At 45.5% G+C, this 19,208-nt stretch overlaps 1 protein-coding gene across 4 annotated transcripts in view; it reads right to left on the minus strand.

The window, feature by feature from the left end:
• The window catches only part of LOC118368422 (ral GTPase-activating protein subunit alpha-2-like), a 140,461-nt gene that overhangs the window by 41,661 nt on the left and 79,592 nt on the right, over positions 1–19,208 (minus strand). For all 4 annotated transcript variants that reach the window (XM_035752496.2, XM_035752497.2, XM_035752498.2 and 1 more), the window contains 5 exons: positions 18,745–18,816; positions 17,092–17,215; positions 16,857–17,012; positions 13,413–13,571; positions 5,695–5,822 (listed from right to left, as the gene is read on the minus strand). In XM_035752496.2, coding sequence (XP_035608389.2) covers positions 5,695–5,822; positions 13,413–13,571; positions 16,857–17,012; positions 17,092–17,215; positions 18,745–18,816 — 639 coding nt within the window. The remainder of the gene's footprint in view (positions 1–5,694; positions 5,823–13,412; positions 13,572–16,856; positions 17,013–17,091; positions 17,216–18,744; positions 18,817–19,208) is intronic.

Here is a 19,208-nt window from a genome sequence, read left to right on the forward strand (position 1 = left end):
TCCTATAAAGAGCTCCTTTTTTATGGAATGGTCTGCCTACCCATGTGAGAGACGCAGACTTGGTCTCAACTTTTAAGTCTTTACTGAAGACTCATCTCTTCAGTAGGTCATGTGATTGAGTGTTGTCTGGCCCAGGAGTGTGAAGGTGAACGGAAAGGCTCTGGAGCAACGAACTGCCCTTGCAGTCTCTGCCTGGCCGGGTTCCCCTCTTTCCACTGGGATTCTCTGCCTCTAACCCTATAACAAGGACTGAGTCACTGGCTTACTGGTACTTTTCCATAACCTCCCTAGGTGGGGTGCGTCACTTGAGTGGGTTGAGTCACTGACGTGACCTTCCTGTCTGGGTTGGCGCCTCCCCTTGGGTTGTGCCATGGTGGAGAACTTTGTGGGCTATACTCGGCCTTGTCTCAGGATGGTAAATTGGTGGTTGAAGATATCCCTCTAGTGGTGTGGGCGCTGTGCTTTGGCAAAGTGGGTGGGGTTATATCCTGCCTGTCTGGCCCTGTCCGGGGGTATCATCGGATGGTGCCACAGTGTCTCCTGACCCCTACAGTCTCAGCCTCCAGTATTTATGCTGCATTAGTTTGTGTGTCAGGGGGCTAGGGTCAGTCTGTTATATCTGGAGTATTTCTCCTGTCTTATCCGGTGTCCTGTGTGAATTTAATTCTCTCTTTCTTTCTCTCTCTCAGAGGACCTGAGCCCTAGGACCATGCCTCAGGACTACCTGGCATGATGACTCCTTGCTGTCCCCAGTCCACCTGGCTGTGCTGCTGCTCCAGTTTCAACTGTTCTGGAACCCTGATCTGTTCACCGGATGTGGTACCTATCCCAGACCTGCTGTTTTCAACTCTCTAGAGATAGCAGGAGCGGTAGAGATGCTCTTAATGATCGGCTATGAAAAGCCAACTGACATTTACTCCTGAGGTGCTGACTTGTTGCACCCTCGACAACTACTGTGATTATTATTATTTGACCATGCTGGTCATTTATGAACATTTGAACATCTTGGCCATGTTCTGTTATAATCTCCACCCGGCACAGCCAGAAGAGGGCTGGCCACCCCTCATAGCCTGGTTCCTCTCTAGGTTTCTTCCTAGGTTTTGGCCTTTCTAGGGAGTTTTTCCTAGCCACCGTGCTTCTAGGCCTGACTTGCTTGCTGTTTTGGGTTTTAGGCTGGGTTTCTGTAAAGCACTTTGAGATATCAGCTGATGTAAGAAGGGCTATATAAATACATTTGATTTGACCGTGACAGAGCTGAGAGCTGGACAGTGACAGAGATGGACTGGAAACAGAACAAGACCCTAACCTATTGGAAGCAGGTTGCTCTTCCACACATCGTCACAGAGCCTCTAATTCGAAAGGCAAAGACACAGAGGAGAGTTAGGGCTGTACACATCACTTCTCACTGAGGCTTATGACAGAGGGAAGATGGCCCAGCTCACCCTTCTCACTGTGCCAAGCCAAGCACTCAGTTCATGGGCTTGGAGATGTCTGCAGGAGACTGTTATGGCACACTAGCTGACAAATAAGAGCCTATCAGCAACACTAAATAGTACATGTTCAGCTACAGTACACTAACATATCTGGTAGACGGTTGGCTAGATGAGGCAAGGACCTGCACCTCTGGAGGTTGGCAGCCCTAGGTTCCACTGGGCTCTGTGAGCCTCCCTGAGAAGATGAAACCTCTCTCTGCCACTATACTGCATGTCCCCCACAATGCCACCTAAAAGTCCGGCTCGCATGACTGGCCACGTGCAGGAACAGATTATGGCTATTGATTGCTGCCCGGAGACGGATCTCTCTGTGTATGTGTGCGTGCATGTCTTAGGGGAGGGTAGTAAGGGCACTGGGGCGAAAAAGCTATTGATTCTGTCCAGCGGGGATGTTGCGTTTCAGAATGAAGGTCAGCTCTACTTCGCCTCCCTCTATTAGAGGCTCCTGCTACCTAAACACACAGCACACGTTTACTCTGGAGTGAGTGCTTGTTTAGGAGAGAATAACACTTAGTGACTGGATCAAACCCCCCGTCAGAAACCCAACAGGCTATGTGGAAGCAGAGGGAGTCCACCACAGCCATATAATATCTAGAATAAATATGCCATTTAGCAGAACCTTATCCAAAGCGACCCACTATCCTGGTGTTGCAAGCGCCAATACGAGACCAACTGAACTACAGTAGGACCACATACAGTAGTTGGGGATGAATGACACATTGCATGTCAGGGGTAAATTCTCTTGCTATATGGTGTGCTACTTAAATAGCGGGAACTTGGCCGTCAAGAGTATTCTCCTCCCACAAGTCAGGTCTTCACCACTCACAGTGAGTTTACGTTCCCCTCTGGCAGTGGAGGAGACTGCAGCACGCTGCTCAGTGTTCATACAGGGTGACTATTAGGATTCACACAGCCTCTTCTAATAGGGCCATGTTAATGACACGGGTGATTTCTGACAGCCTTGTAATAGAAAAGGTATGTGGGGGTCAGGACTGTCTCTTTCACGTTGTACAGCACCGAGGGCTCTGAAATAACGTCACTGCGTTGTCACTGAACAGAGCAGAATGCTGTACATAGTTGGAGTGGAATGACACACGTAAACCCACTTGGATAGACATCTTAAAACGCTGACCATGTGTCACACGTACACCGACACACAAGAACTCAAACAAAATCTCTCACACACAAACTACTCCAAGTACCATGGTGTAGAGCCAAAAAGGAAACAGCGGATTGTAGAGGAAGGGAGGATTAGTGTGTGTGTGTGTGTGTGTGTGTCTCCAGCAATGTGGCTGGTGGTCATATTTCAATATCAAATCCAATTAGCCGGAGTGATGGCGCAGCAGAGCGCCTGGCTGCTGGAGACTCCAGTTCTGTGGCGGACGGAGCGGGAGAGAGGAAACCAGAGAGCACCACAGAGCCAGGCCTGCCTTTATGGGGACGCAGAGGTCATGTGGCTTTTCTTTGTAGAAACATTAAACAAATGACCTTGGAGAGCGGCCTGGCTACAGACAGCAGATTGGGGAGCGCCGGGGCGGGGAAACGCTGGATAGGGATTTAATCTCGGCTACAAAAACAGCCTGCTCTGAAAAGAGCCAAGGTTATTGTTCCAACCCAAAATAAAACACCTACATTTTGCAGACGAGTGGCAGATGAGATGAGAAAGAGAAGGGAGCATACACGGAGGAGTGGTACAATGCAGAAACCATTCAGCAGAAGGAGGAATGGGTCATGCCTTTGGGTCATGTCTAGATACAGTACCAGTCAAAAGTGTGGACACACCTACTCATTCAAGGGTTTTTCTTTAGTTTTACTATTTTCTACATTGTAGAATAATAGTGAAGATATCAAAACTATGAAATAACACATATGGAATCATGTAGTAACCAAAAAAAGTGTTAAACAAATCAAAATATGTTGTATATATGATTCTTCAAAGTAGCCACACCCTTTGCCTTGATGACAGCTTTGCACACTCTTGGCAACCATCTTCATGAGTAATGCTTTTCCAACAGTCTTGAAGGAGATCCCACATATGATGAGCAATTGTTGGCTGCTTTTCCTTCACTCTGTGGCCCAACTCATCCCAAACCATCTCAAATGGGTTGAGGTTAGATGATTGTGGAGTCCAGGTTATCTGATGCAGCACTCCTTCACTCTCCTTCTTGGTCAAATTGCCCTTACAGTCTGGAGGTGTGTTGGGTCATTGTCCTGTTGAAAAACAAATGACAGTCCCACTAAGTGCAAAACAGATGGGACGGCATATCGCTGCAGAATTCTGTTGTAGCCATGCTGGTTCAGTGTGCCTTGAAATCACCAACATTGTCACCAGCAAAGCACCCCCACACTATCACACCACCTCCTCCATGCTTCATGGTGGGAATCATATATGCGGAAACCATCCATTCACCTCTTCTGCGTCTCACAAAGACACGGCGGTTGGAACTGTATCATTAGTATTGGTGTTCCTGCTCTTTTTTGAGTTAATAAACCTCAAATAGCATTCTAAATTATATCTTAAAACATTCTTCCAAAAATAGTCAGCACTTTATTTACTGGTAGGAGTATTTTTTCTTTAAACAAATCCTGAGAAATCTTCTGAATTACAAAATAGTTTGTGTTTGTTTGTGTGTGCGCCCTATCTTGATAAAACAAATTGGGGTCATCGCCTCGATGACTCATGACTATTTCTTTGTTTAAACGTAATCCTACAGCCATCCAGAAAAATGTCCCACACACAGACACCAGTGCTGGCATTGCCAGCATCCATTGGCTGGGAGCATCCGTTTGTCAGCTCATCTTCCAGATCTGCAGTATGTGGGGCCTCACCCTGGCTGGCTGCTTCACACTGCCAACGCTCCAGCCCAGCCAGCGATCATCTCATCTCGCAGATCAGGCCGTCGTGCTGCTCTCTTCTTGCTAAGGAATGCCAGGTAGGCCTGGTCTGGCCCGGCCCGGCCCTGGCTCCCTTCCCCCTTGGCTCCCAGTGCAGACTGGCCTATGGTAGCTAGGCAGCGCTGGCAGCTCAGCACATCTCACACTGGAGTAATTCACTTGGCTTTGGGTTACAGACATCTGCCTCTCTGCTGTCCCACTGATGCCCCCAGGGACCCTGAGAGGGGCTGATATGAGCCTCGCTGATGGGTGGGTGGGATGACACCCGTGCATACAAATGCAAGCACATACACATCAAACACTCAGAATGTAAAGCCACATACACCTGTAGCCAAGGTTTAGTGCACATTATTAGCTTAAAAACATACTATAGGCTACTGACATTATCACGCACCCTTGCCCACTTTCCTTACAAACTGTAAACCAATGACAAAATAAATACTTGAGAGCGGTGCACAACTTGGGTCCAACCTCAAAAACTGGAGATTGCTGGTCACCATGGCAACACCCAGAGAGCTACTGTGGTCCCTGCGAGGCCACTCTGTACAGCCTGTCCCTGTCCGGGGAGAGGTGGAGCTGCAAGGCTTTGTGGGAGATCAGATTTCACCCACAGGGGCCCGCTCCAAAAAAAACGTCCCTCCCCTCCTTCAGTCCTCAACTTATTCACATGCAAATTAATCTCCATCGCTGATTACGCTCGTCTTAAACCAACTGACATGTACAGCTGGAGATCAGGCCCTTAACGACAGGCAGGCTGTTACAGGGATGGAGGGGAGGATGGGTTAATGACAGTCATGTCTCTGCTGCTGTCGTCTAAACCCACTGCATCATACAAGACGACAGAGGTTCCACAAGATCCCCATTACAGACCCAGACGGACACATGCGTCTTCACATGTCACTACGGGCTGCGCGACACACCGCAACACCTCAACCCGGTGCGCTGTTAATCGCTGTATGCAAATCAGCCAGCACATCAATATCAGTGTCAGTGCTCACCCATGCAGATCACCCAACACGCTACACGCACCACATGGGAATCCACACAGGCTAACCACTAGAAGGGCTAACGCCGCGATTACAATCAACACGTTTAGAAATTCAATATTTTCACATATGAGAACAATCGGAGTGTGAGGAATAACATTAATTCATATAAAAAATAATACATATAAAAAGATAACCGTCCCTGGAAAAACTTGCACGGCCTAACTGCTGAGGCTCTGTGGTCAGTTGTTAACCTTGTGGAGGCAGACAGGGCTGTAAGGGTAGGGGAGACAGAGTAAACAGTTCACACAAAAGGATACAAGCTCTGGTAAAGCGTCAGGCGGGACTTGACAGCTCTGCTGGCGTTGATGCAGGTGGCACGGACAAGGCTGGGCAGCAGCGTTCCGGTGACGATGGCGCCGTTGAAAAGAGGCCCAAAGAAGGGGACCTACGAGGGGAAGGAGAGAGGGAGGGAGGGAGAAAGTTACCATCTTAAATAAACGTCATAACTGTTGAATTCTTCTTTTTGTCTGTGGAAGGAAAAGTGAAGACAGGACGGCCGGGCATTCGTGTGGTTGAGTCCGTTTCCGCGGTTACATGGACTCATTACAACATGATGAAACTTTGTTGCTCCGTGCTGAAACAAGCAAGGTGCTGTAGCAAACCAGTCTGGTTGCCCAGGCAACGCTCCCGTCCATGCAGCATGAGCACATGCAGTCAAGAGCGGAGGGAAGGAGAAAATGTGCGTCATAAAAATAAAAATGCTATTCAAACGCAGTACTAGTGAAACGTTTGGACACACCTACTCATTCTAGGGATTTTCTTTATTTTTTAACTATTTTCTACATTGTAGAATAATAGCGAAGACATCAAAACTATGAAATAACACATCAAAAAAAGGTGTTAAACAAATCAAAATATATTTTCTATTTCAGCAGCCACCCTTTGCCTTGATGACAGCTTTGCACACACTTGGCATTCTCTCAACCAACTTCATGAGGTAGTCACCTGGAATGCATTTCAATTAACTCTGTCAGAGTGACCATTGGGTTCTTGGTCACCTCCCTGACCAAGGCCCTTCTCCCCCGATTGCTCAGTTTGGCCAGATCTAGGAAGAGTCTTTCATTTTAGAAAGATGGAGGCTATTGTGATCTTGGGGATCTTCAATGCTACAGAAATATTTTGGTACCCATCCCAAGATCGGTACCTCGACACAATCCTGCCTCGGAGCTCTACGGACAATTCCTTCGACCTCATGACTTGGTTTTTGCTCTGACATGCACTGTAAACTGTGGGACCTTAAATTGACAGGTGTGTGCCTTTCCAAATCATGTCCAATCATTTAATTTACCACAGGTGGACTACAATCAAGTTGTAGAACCATCTCAAGGATGATTAATGGAAAAAGGAAGCACAGAGTTCAATTTCGAGTCTCACAGCAAAGGGTCTGAATACTTATACAAATAAGGTATTTCTGTTTATTTTTAATAAATGTACTTTTTCCACGGTGTGCTCAATTAAAGACATGAAAATGCATAATTGTTTGTGTGTTATTAGTTTAAGCAGACTATTTCCAGCTATTTCCAAATGGTTCACATACTTTTTCTTGCCACTGTAGTGAGCAATATGTTTGGAACATCAAATCGCAATAAATTAGAAGTATTGAATCACATTACATATGCTATTGGCAGCTAAGTATCATGATAACATTACCTTGTTGGGGTCCCTGGCAACTCCCAGCTCAATATCTAATATTGCTACAGGGTTAGATTCAAGTTTGAGTGACTTAGGACTAAGTGTTGAGCTTATTTAGCATAGAAACCACACACATCAAATGCAAATCAATACCGGAGAAAATACTTTGATTGAACTGTTGAACAAATACAGTGGGAGCTCTCTGTGTTTGAGAGCAGCGTGCATGTGTGTGTGTGTGTGTGTGTGTGTGTGTGTGTGTGTGTGACACATGCGTCTGTTCATGCTTTTTGGGGAGATCTTAAATCGCTGAGTTTAATGATCATTGACCTGGAATGTGACGTGCGTGTCAGAGCCTCTCCATAAGTCCTGCTGTCTACTTGACATGGCATAGCTCATTATACAGACAGTCCCTCCACTTCAATAATTAGACTACACTTCAAACTGACAGCTAGCCATTCAATCTCTACTGGTGTAAAAAAAAAAAAAAAAAAAGCCAAACTTCTAGAGGTCAACTCAGGACAATGAAGCTCTAGAACAATAAAGGGTCTGTGTAATGGGGGCCGTAGGATTCTATGGTGGAGGTTTGGGCTGCAGACTGGGTGGTTGTTGGTGATGTCTTTCTGTCTGTCTGTGTGGATATTGGGAGGAGGCCTAGGTGGATGGCCAGACAGAGGTCTATGGGCATCATCCCCAGGTTGGCAGAGTCCTGCTGGCAGGTCAGTGGAATGAGAAAGCTGCCATGCATTCTGGCCCCATCTTTTGCTCCAACACACCAAAGCCCCTCGTTTGGCCGACACAAGTCTCTTTCGGCACTCTTTAGAAGAGACTGGAAATATTGTGTGAGGTTTTCTTATAGATCTGAGATGTGGAAGTCCCAGTGACGGACTTCCAATTTTATTTTTTGGGTCACGTTTAGGATGAATATTAGAGTATACCAATCTAAGTATATAGTGCCATAAGAACATAATCACACCCGTTCATTTTTTCAACATTTTGTTGTGTTCCAGCCTGAATTTAGTGCAATGTACATTATAAAAGTATTAAAAACATGCATCCTGTTTGCAACAAGGCACTAAAGTAATGCTGCAAAAAACATAGCAAAGTAACTCACTTTTATCCTGAATACAAAGGGTTATATTTGGGGCAAATTTAATACAACACATTACTGAATACCACTTCATATTTTCAAGCATAGTGGTGGCTGCATCATGGTATGGGTATGCTTGTAATTGTTAAGGATTGTGGAGTTTTTCAGAATTAAAAAATAAAAACAGAATGGAGCTAAGCACAGGCAAAATCCTAGTGGAAAACCTGGTTCAGTCTACCTTCCACCAGACACTGGGAGATTAACTCACCTTTCAGCAGAACAATAAAAAAGTCAAATCTATACTGGAGTTGCTTACCAAGAAGACAGCGAATGTTCCAGAGTGGAACTTACAGTTTTGACAAAAATCTGCTTGAAAATCTATGGCAAGACCTGAAAATGGTTATCTAGCAATGATCGACAACCAATTTGACAGAGCTTGAAGAATTTTGAAAAGAATAATAGGCAAAAGTTGCACAACCCAGGTGTGGAAAGCTTAGAGACTTACCCAGAAAGACTCGCATGTGTAATCGTCGCCAAATGTGATTCTACACTGAACCAAAATATAAACATAACATGTAAAGTGTTGGTCTGATGTTTCATGAGCTGAAAGCAGACATTTTCCACACAAAAAAAAAATATTTCTCAAAAATGTTGTGCAAAAATCAAATCAAATTTTATTTGTCACATACACATGGTTAGCAGATGTTAATGCGAGTGTAGCGAAATGCTTGTGCTTCTAGTTCCGACAATGCAGTAATAACCAACAAGTAATCTAACTAACAATTCCAAAACTACTGTCTTATACACAGTGTAAGGGGATAAAGAATATGTACATAAAGATATATGAATGAGTGATGGTACAGAGCAGCATAGGCTCTACAGTAGATGGTATCGAGTACAGTATATACATATGAGATGAGTATGTAAACAAAGTGGCATAGTTTAAAGTGGCTAGTGATACATGTATTACATAAGGATGCAGTAGATGATAGAGTACAGTATATACGTATGCATATGAGATGAATAATGTAGGGTATGTAAACATTATATTAGGTAGCATTGTTTAAAGTGGCTAGTGATATATTTTACATCATTTCCCATCAATTCCCATTATAAAAGTGGCTGGAGTTGAGTCAGTGTCAGTGTGTTGGCAGCAGCCACTCAATGTTCGTGTTGGCTGTTTAACAGTCTGATGGCCTTGAGATAGAAGCTGTTTTTCAGTCTCTCAGTCCCAGCTTTGATGCACCTGTACTGACCTCGCCTTCTGGGTGATAGCGGGGTGAACAGGCAGTGGCTCGGGTGGTTGTTGTCCTTGATGATCTTTATGGCCTTCCTGTAACATCGGGTGGTGTAGGTGTCCTTGAGGGCAGGTAGTTTTCCCTCGGTGATGCGTTGTGCAGACCTCATTACCCTCTGGAGAGCCTTACGGTTGTGGGCGGAGCAGTTGCCGTACCAGGCGGTGATACAGCCCGCCAGGATGCTCTCGATTGTGCATCTGTAGAAGTTTGTGAGTGCTTTTGGTAACAAGCCAAATTTTTTCAGCCTCCTGAGGTTGAAGAGGCGCTGCTGCGCCTTCTTCACGATGCTGTCTGTGTGAGTGGACCAATTCAGTTTGTCTGTGATGTGTATGCCGAGGAACTTAAAACTTAATACCCTCTCCACTACTGTTCCATCGATGTGGATAAGGGGGTGTTCCCTCTACTGTTTCCTGAAGTCCACAATCATCTCCTTAGTTTTGTTGACGTTGAGTGTGAGGTTATTTTCCTGACACCACACTCCGAGGGCCCTCACCTCCTCCCTGTAGGCCGTCTCGTTGTTGTTGGTAATCATGCCTACCACTGTTGTGTCGTCCGCAAACTTGATGATTGAGTTGGAGGCGTGCGTGGCCACGCAGTCGTGGGTGAACAGGGAGTACAGGAGAGGGCTCAGAACGCACCCTTGTGGGGCCCCAGTGTTGAGGATCAGCGGGGTGGAGATGTTGTTGCCTACCCTCACCACCTGGGGGCGGCCCGTCAGGAAGTCCAGTAACAAGTAACCAGTTGCACAGGGCGGGGTCGAGACCCAGGGTCATCAGACTGTTAAACAGCCACCACTAACAGTGTGATGCCAACACACTGTCATTGACACTGACCCAACTCCAGCCATTTTAATAATGGGGATGGGGTACTATGGTGTTGAATGCCGAGCTGTATCACTAGCCACTTTAACGACTTTGAACAGCATTCTCACATAGGTATTCCTCTTGTCCAGATAAGGGTTAGAATTGGCAGTGTGCAGTGTGGTTGAGATTGCATCGTCTGTGGACCTATTTGGATTTGATTCTCACATAGGTATTCCTCTTGTCCAGATGGGTTAGCAAATTGGTTGAGTGGGTCTAGGGTGTCTAGGTGTCAGGTAGGGTGGAGGTGATATGGTCCTTGACTAGTCTCTCAAAGCACTTTATGATGACGGAAGTGAGTGCTACGGGACGGTAGTCGTTAAGCTCAGTTACCTTAGCTTTCTTGGGAACAGGAACAATGGTGGCCCTCTTGAAGCATGTGGGAACAGCAGACTGGTATAGGGATTGATTGAATATGTCCGTAAACACACCGGCCAGCTGGTCTGCGCATGCTCTGAGGGCGCGGCTGGGGATGCCGTCTGGGCCTGCAGCCTTGCGAGGGTTAACACGTTTAAATGTTTTACTCACCTCGGCTGCAGTGAAGGAGAGTCCGCATGTTTTCGTTGCAGGCCATGTCAGTGGCACTGTATTGTCCTCAAAGCGGGCAAAAAAGTTATTTCGTCTGCCTGGGAGCAAGACATCCTGGTCCGTGACTGGGCTGGTTTTCTTCTTGTTGTCCCTGATTGACTGTAGACCCTGCCACATACCTCTTGTGTCTGAGCCGTTGAATTGAGATTCTACTTTGTCTCTATACTGACGCTTAGCTTGTTTGATAGCCTTGCGGAGGGAATAGCTGCACTGTTTGTATTCGGTCATGTTACCAGTCACCTTGCCCTGATTAAAAGCAGTGGTTCGCGCTTTCAGTTTCACGCGGATGCTGCCATCAATCCACGGTTTCTGGTTAGGGAATGTTTTAATCGTTGCTATGGGAACGACATTTTCAACGTACGTTCTAATGAACTCGCACACCGAATCAGCGTATTCGTCAATGTTGTTATCTGACGCAATACGAAACATATCCCAGTCTACGTGATGGAAGCAGTCTTGGAGTGTGGAATCAGCTTGGTCGGACCGGCGTTGGACAGACCTCAGCGTGGGAGCCTCCCGTTTTAGTTTCTGTCTGTAGGCAGGGATCAGCAAAATGGAGCCGTGGTCAGCTTTTCCGAAAGGAGGGCGGGGCAGGGCCTTATATGCGTCGCGGAAGTTAGAGTAACAATGATCCAAGGTTTTTCCGGCCCTGGTTGCGCAATCGATATGCTGATACAATTTAGGGAGTCTTGTTTTCAGATTAGCCTTGTTAAAATCCCCAGCTACAATGAATGCAGCCTCAGGATGTATGGATTCCAGTTTGCAAAGAGTCAAATAAAGTTTGTTCAGAGCCATCGATGTGTCTGCTTGGGGGGGAATATATACGGCTGTGATTATAATCGAAGATAATTCTCTTGGTAGATAATGCGGTCGACATTTGATTGTGAGGAATTCTAAATCAGGTGAACAGAAGGATTTGAGTTTCTGTATGTTTCTTTGATCACACCACGTCTCATTAGCCATAAGGCATACGCCCCCGCCCCTCTTCTTACCAGAAAGATGTTTGTTTCTGTCGGTGCGATGCGTGGAGAAACCCGCTGGCTGCACCGCCTCCGATAGCGTCTCTCCAGTGAGCCATGTTTCCGTGAAGCAAAGAACGTTACAGTCTCTGATGTCGCTCTGGAATGCTACCCTTGCTCGGATTTCATCAACCTTGTTGTCAAGAGACTGGACATTGGCCAGAAGAATGCTAGGGAGTGGTGCACGATGTGCCCGTCTCCGGAGTCTGACCAGAAGACCGCCTCGTTTCCCTCTTTTACGGAGTCGTTTTTTGGGGTCGCCGCATGGGATCCATTCCGTTGGCCTGGTTGAAAGGCAGAACACAGGATCCGCGTCACGAAAATCATATTCTTGGTCGTACTGATGGTGAGTTGACGCTGCTCTTATAATCAGTAGTTCTTCTCGACTGTATGTAATGAAACCTAAGATGACCTGGGGTACTAATGTAAGAAATAACACGTAAAAAAACTGCATAGTTTCCTAGGAACGCGAAGCGAGGCGGCCATCTCTGTTGGCGCCGTTTGTATATAAATGTGTTTACATCCCTGTGTTAGTGAGCATTTGTTCTTTGCCAAGAAAACCCATCCACCTGCCAGGTGTGTCATATCAAGAAGCTCAGGGATTGAATACTTATCCAATCAAGATATATTAGTGTTTGATTTTTCGTATTTAAAAAAAAAATATTTATATATATATTTATATATAAATATATAAAGTATATATAAAGTATATGCATGTATGTGTGTAATTAATATATATATAAAAAATACAAAAAAATAAATAAAATATATATATATTAATTACACACATACATGCATGTACATACATGCATATACTTTTTTTTAATACAACTGTTCACATTTTTCTTCCACTTAGAGTATTTTGTATAGATTGTTGACAAAAAAGGACAATTAAATAAATGTTAATCTCACTTTGTAACACAAAAAAGTTTGGAAAAAGTCAAGGGGTGTGAATACTTTCTGAAGGCACTGTATATAATAACCTAGCCTACCGTAGATGGTTACATTGTGACCTGTAGTCTTTGACCCAGCCAGTCAGTCTATCCAGAGCTGTGTGTGCAGCGACACAGAACCAAGATGAAAGCTAGCTGAGCGACACTGACTGCCTCAGAGCACATACCCACAGTGAGGGTAATGGACTGGAGTGAAAGAGGAGGGCATTAGAGCGTCCATCTCAGAGTCACACAGGCAGACCGACAGACAAACAGGTAACCCACTCAACCAACAAGGCAGTCTGGAGGGACATGAGTAAGGAGAGGGGTTCTCTAAGTGAAGATCAGACAGCTTTTTCCAAACAAAGAGTTGGATATGCTGAAGCAGTGAAATGTTGAAGGAGTCCCATAATATTTGTTTAGTGCTAAAAAGATAGTAAGTAAAATAGTGTATCCATTACACAGGTAGATTGAGTGGAAAATAATCAAGCAAGTGCAGAAACAAGCGCCAAAAGCCATTTAGGTTTTGAGCCTGCCAGCTGACCTCTAGTACCAGTACCTGTGGTTTCTTCATGATCTGGATGAAGAACGTGTGGTTCTTCATGGGGTACACGATTATCAGCACATCTCCAAAGTCAGTGGGGATGATGCCGCGTCGGTAGTCCCTGCTGTGCTCCGACCACACTATGTGAACCTCGTCGTTGCCCAGGTGACGCAGCTGCACCAGAACAAATCACAGGGTTTAGACACGGCTACGGCGATCACAACGGTCAGAAAGAACATCTTGTTATTCCTAAAGAAAGGTTTTTAATATTAGGTTAGAGATTACCACAGCTCTGGATGTTGTGACAAAGCTTCTTATCATTTGAATTTCCACTGGAAATTCAAACCACAAAAAAAACATTAAATTGAGCATTTTAAAACCAATCATTGAAATTAACTTTACTCCAAAGACATAAAATTGCATCCAATTTCCATGTTCTATTCATAGATACATAAGAAGTTAGGACAGAAATTACACAAATGACAGGAAATTGGCAGATAGTTAATGTACTGTAGAACTCTTTTTCAACCAAGGCAGAGGGGAAGTGAGAGAACAGTCTTCCCTCGGTATTGTGGCTGACATGGACATTGAGTGATGGGTTTAAGGGCGGCTATTCCAACCTCACTGGCCTTTACCCATCACTCGTGGGGAAACCTGTTTTTTTGTTTGTGACCTGGATAAGGATAAACTGGGCCTAGTAAGGGTTAGAAAAAAAAAAACTCCTGTCCCTGATTATGTGGCAACATCAAGGCCTTGCCTCCTCACCGACTGACTCACTTAGAGGAGGAAAACATCTGCCAATGTACTTGGGTCTAATGAGCCATTAAGAAAACATGGCCTCGCCACCCAAAAAATTGCAATTAGTACATTCTATTATAAGCCCTTAATTATGGTAATGGGATAATGTTCAACAAATCCACAACACAGTGATTGAACACCGTGCTCCCTGGTTCATCTCATCTGTACAAGGATCAATGGCTCCAGTGCAGGTCAGGTCAGACAGGCACAAATTAACCAAGAATGTTGAATATGCATGTCGAGGTTACCGACAAAAATCCTAAGGATTTTAATTAACATTTGAATATTACACTGAACCAAAATATAAAACGCAACATGTAAAGTGTTGGTCCCATGTTTCATGAACTGAAATAAAAGATCACATACATTTTCCATACACACAAAAACATTATTTCTCTCAAATTTTGTGCACAAATTTGTTTACATCCCTGTTAGTGAGCAATTGTCCTTTGCCAAGATAATCCATCCACCTGCCAGGCATGGCATTTCAAGAAGCTCATTAAACAGCAATCATTACACAGGTGCACCTTGTGCTGGGGACAATAAAAGTCCACTAAAATATCCAGTTTTATCACACAACACAATGCCACAGATGTCTCAAGTTTTGAGGGAGTGTGCAATTGTCATGCTGACTGACAGAATGTCCACCAGAACTGTTGGCAGAGAATTTAATGTTCTAATTTCTCTCCGGTGGGTGAGTGGTTTGCTGATGTCACCATTGTGAACAGAGTGCCCCGTGGTGATGGTGGGGTGACGGTATGGACAGGAATAAGATATGGACAACAAACACAATAGCATTTTATCCATGGCAAGTTGAATGCACAGAGATACCATGACGAGATCCTGAGGCCCATTTCCTTTACGGTATCTGTGACCAACTGATGCATATCTATATTCCCAGTCATGTGAAATCCATAGATTAGGGCCTAATGAATTCATTTCAATTAACTGATTTCCTCATCTAAACTGTAACTCAGTAAAAGACCAGGGGATGTGATTAGGAGTCAGGAGAACATGGAAAGTCAGGAAAAAGAGGATATTGGTTTGTGGGTAGGTAGATTTCAATGATAGAGGGGGATGTGAGAAAGGCAGGAAATTCTGATTAAATCAGGTGAAGAATCACATCCCTGAAGCTATGTGTACCAATAGGATCACACCTGTGTGTGGCCTAAGTCAAAGGCCCTTGTCCAATTAACCCTCAATGACCTCTCATCCACACAGCACAGCAGGCCTCTCAGCAGCGCAATTGCTCCCTTCTAAAAACACAGAGCTCAGTTAAGCCCTGGTGCTGGTTATGAGTGTGGGGCCGGCCGAGCGCCCCCTGCTCTGACATTAGGACCCTACGTGGCCTGACCCCCACCTCCCAGGTCGCTCCAACAGCTGCATTACTACAGCCAGCTGCTGCTAGGCGCTGCACCACTCTGCCCTAAAGCCCACAATTGGATTGGAGGAATTTATGTTTCCCCCATTTTCCTTCTTGGTGTAGCTTGGGGCCCATTGATTCTTTCCCTCAGACACTCTGGCCAGCGAAAGAGTCGCCCTCCCCCACCCAACACAGTATGCAGTTAAGAGCAGGCGGTCGGGCGAGGCTGAAAGTTTTATTTGTAAATTGACTGAGAAACTTCCTGCCCGATAAAGCCTCTTTTTCATCCCAATTTTTTATCCCCCTCCCTCCCGTCCCTGTTAGCCTACACACGCGCCGCCGAGCTGCCAATATCTGTCTCGCCTTTGGCTAGCGTGGGGTTCTGGAAAGAGTGGGGTGCAATTACAGTGGCTCCCAATCAAATGAATCGAAGCGGGCCGAAGGCATGCGCCGACCCCTCCAGCGCCTCACACCAGCTAGCCAAAATCAAACTAATTTCCGCAGCCGCTGAGCACAGGTTCAGTATGGGGTCGGTGTAGGGCTGTTTTTTTTAGGGGGAGAAGGGCAGATGTGTCGATGGAGGTTGGGGGTATATATGAGGATGGCCTGATAAATTTCCTCTCTCCGTGGGACAGCATATGAGAAGACTGGTGGCTCGGGCAGGGGCCTCGCGGCTCATTTCTCCATGCTAACTGCTGCTGGTGTGCTATAGCCAGGGAAACCGCTGAAGCACCATCGATCGCTCCCGCAGTCACAGCCGGAATGGGATAAAAACGTCCTGCAGGCATCGGCCCGGCGCCTGCACTGACAGGGACAGCTAATGGCTGAATCTGGGCCCCGGTCACAGCACCCAGGGAGGGGGGAACAGGTCTGGGAATCACGGTCATTACCATAGCCACACATGCCCCTTCTTACACGCCTGCTTCTCTCTCTCTACTCCTCATCCCGCCCAGAGATTACTAATCAGTGCCAGAACCCAGGAGTTACACCACCTGACCTCAGTTTAGCACAGATTGAAGACCCAAGACGGCACACAGACAGACAGGGCACGGCTCGGAGGCCATTTCACTCTGTATACACTGTGTTTGGAGCCTAGTTTTGTACGCAGACATTACATTGCTTGAAGGACTGTGGACCTTGCTACATTATTAGTGTAGTGATAGGCATTTAAACCCGTTTAGGTTAAGGAGCTTTTTCAGTCAATGGCGAACCAACAAACACGTTTGTATTGTTGATTGTCTTCCCTTTTGCAGGCTTTTCTGACGTTAACTTCTTGGATCTAGAGGGAGTAATAGTACCTTTTTGGTGAGGCAGTCGTCCGAGTTGGACGGCATGCGTGTGGACACATGCAAGATGACTTCCACCGTGGAGGTAGCGTAGTATGGAGCAGTGTGTCCTGTGCTGCCGTTCCTCTGAAGCCCTCCCATGAAGCCACAGTGGGTGGCTAGATCAACCTGAAGGCACACAACACGGTTAGGAGAGTGATGTCAGTGTGTGAGAGCGAGACGAGAGATACGGCAGGGGTGTGTGTACCTCCCATCCCAGACCAGACACAAAGTCTTCGTAGGCCTGGCTGCCTGCGCTGTTGGACAGGATGGAGCACTTATCTTCCTGACCCTCTCCGATGTAGAACACAGCGATCTTGTGTGTCTCTCTGCTGTAAGACGAAGCACACGAGACTTGTTGTTAGAACAATGGCCCTGATGATGTTACACTGTTCTACATCGGTTTGAAATGATTTCGACTGGTATGATGAATTGTGGTCGGATATCTGGATATTCTAAATGTGTGTGGTTTTGGTAGCATACGTTTTTAATCTGAGCACGGCTGCGAGATGGTGAGGCGCTCTATTGCTGCAGCTGTGGAGCGGCTGGTGATTTGGGAGTGAGCAGATGGAGGCAGAGAGAGAGACGCAACTCGGCTACAAATCAAGACTAGCTAACGTGTAGCAGGCACACTTATTTATCATTCCATAGAACAGTGCTTGTCTGTCTTGACTGGAGTAGCATAGAGAATCTAGAATCTATCGCCTACCTGTTTGGTTACTCGTTGTAGCCTACTCCTTCTCATTTCGCTAACTTTTAATTCCGTAATTGTAGTCCATATCGCATTGCATTCGTGAACTCTCACTACACATGTTGCCTCTGTGGCTTTGATTGGCAAACATTCACAAAGGCACACGAAGGCAACCAGTCATTTTCATGGGGCGCACATCATACAATCTACATTGAAACTTTTTGTTGTTGTTGCTTTTTATTACCTTAATAATTTGAATATATCCTTGTATGTAACAATGCCACATTAATATTGTAATTTAATTGAGAAAAAGCCTTTGTGTTAGAATAGGCCTATAATTATTTTCTCTCAGTATTTTAATATCCGTGCACATCCCTACTCCACACTCAACCCTGTTAAGATCAGCGTGCTCTGAAATGTGAACCACACACCTCCAAACGTACACCTCCACACAATACTGCAAATATGGTCTAATATTAGAGCAGTGTGTGTGTGTTAGAGTGAGTGCACAATAGTATGTGTGTTTACTTTCCCCATACCCCCCCAGCCTCATGTGACAAACAAAACAAGTGCAGAGTTCCACCCATGTGCATCAGTGTTGCCATGGTGGTGCATGGCTGTGTTAAATCGGGGGCATTTTGCATGTTTCAACACAGGTTGCCATGAGCGGCCCAGGCATGCTCGCTGGTCTGGCAGAATGAGGCCCGATCCTGGGGGCATTCTTTAATAAGCCCCGGTCATTAACAGTGTGGAGTGCCTATTGATCGCTGTGCGTGTGTGTGCTGCAGAGCTGTGATCAGCCTGAGACGGTGCGGATTAGGAGGAGAGGAGGAGGGAAGTGTGGAGCTGTTTTAATACGTGTCGTCTTGAGAGTGTGATCTTTACTGATTTTGAGGAAAGGATGCTTCATTAGTGGGCTTAGGTTCAGAGAAATGGCAGATATGGAATGCAGGCTTAAATAAAATATAGCCAGCTGAAATCTAGGTTGGTTTTTTAAATTTTTTTTTTAAAGGTCTTCATTGGAAATTAAACACTATGATACATCATTCAGTAAAAATTATTATTATTATTTTTTAATACCTAACAAGATGCACATCATGTGTACCAATGTTATCTAGGGATACAGTGTGTGCTGAAGAGGCCCTAAATAATTAGCGGGTAGGAACATACCACTGCCTGGAATCCAGATTCTTCAATTCTCTCAAGAGTTTAGAGTTCTTCTTCAGGAGATGAAAACTTTTCCTGAAAAGGAACAAACAAAACTGAACTTGAATGCACCCATTGACAATTAGAATTTTCAAAAGTATCAACCAGATGGTACTTTACAGTGTACCAATGCAAAGCTTGTGCCTGTTAATTATTATTTGAATGGTAAAAGACTGAAAGTAGGATAGGAAAGTTTCATGTTTTCAGTTGGGTTTTTGGTCTGAGGAATAACAGGTGTAGAGGTTTAAATTGGGCTCGGAGACATTACTAATCTACTGGAGGGGGTCTCTGCTTCCTTCCCCAGAGGTGCGAGCCTCTCATTACAAGGATGCCACCTGTCGAGGTGGACCTGAGTGAAAACAGTTGGGCACAGTTGCCCTGTGGAGAGAAGATTAACAGGCTACACACCCTGCCATGCCTTTCCGGCC

Source organism: Oncorhynchus keta, chromosome 35, assembly GCF_023373465.1.
Source record: "Oncorhynchus keta strain PuntledgeMale-10-30-2019 chromosome 35, Oket_V2, whole genome shotgun sequence".
Lineage (NCBI taxonomy): Eukaryota > Metazoa > Chordata > Actinopteri > Salmoniformes > Salmonidae > Oncorhynchus > Oncorhynchus keta.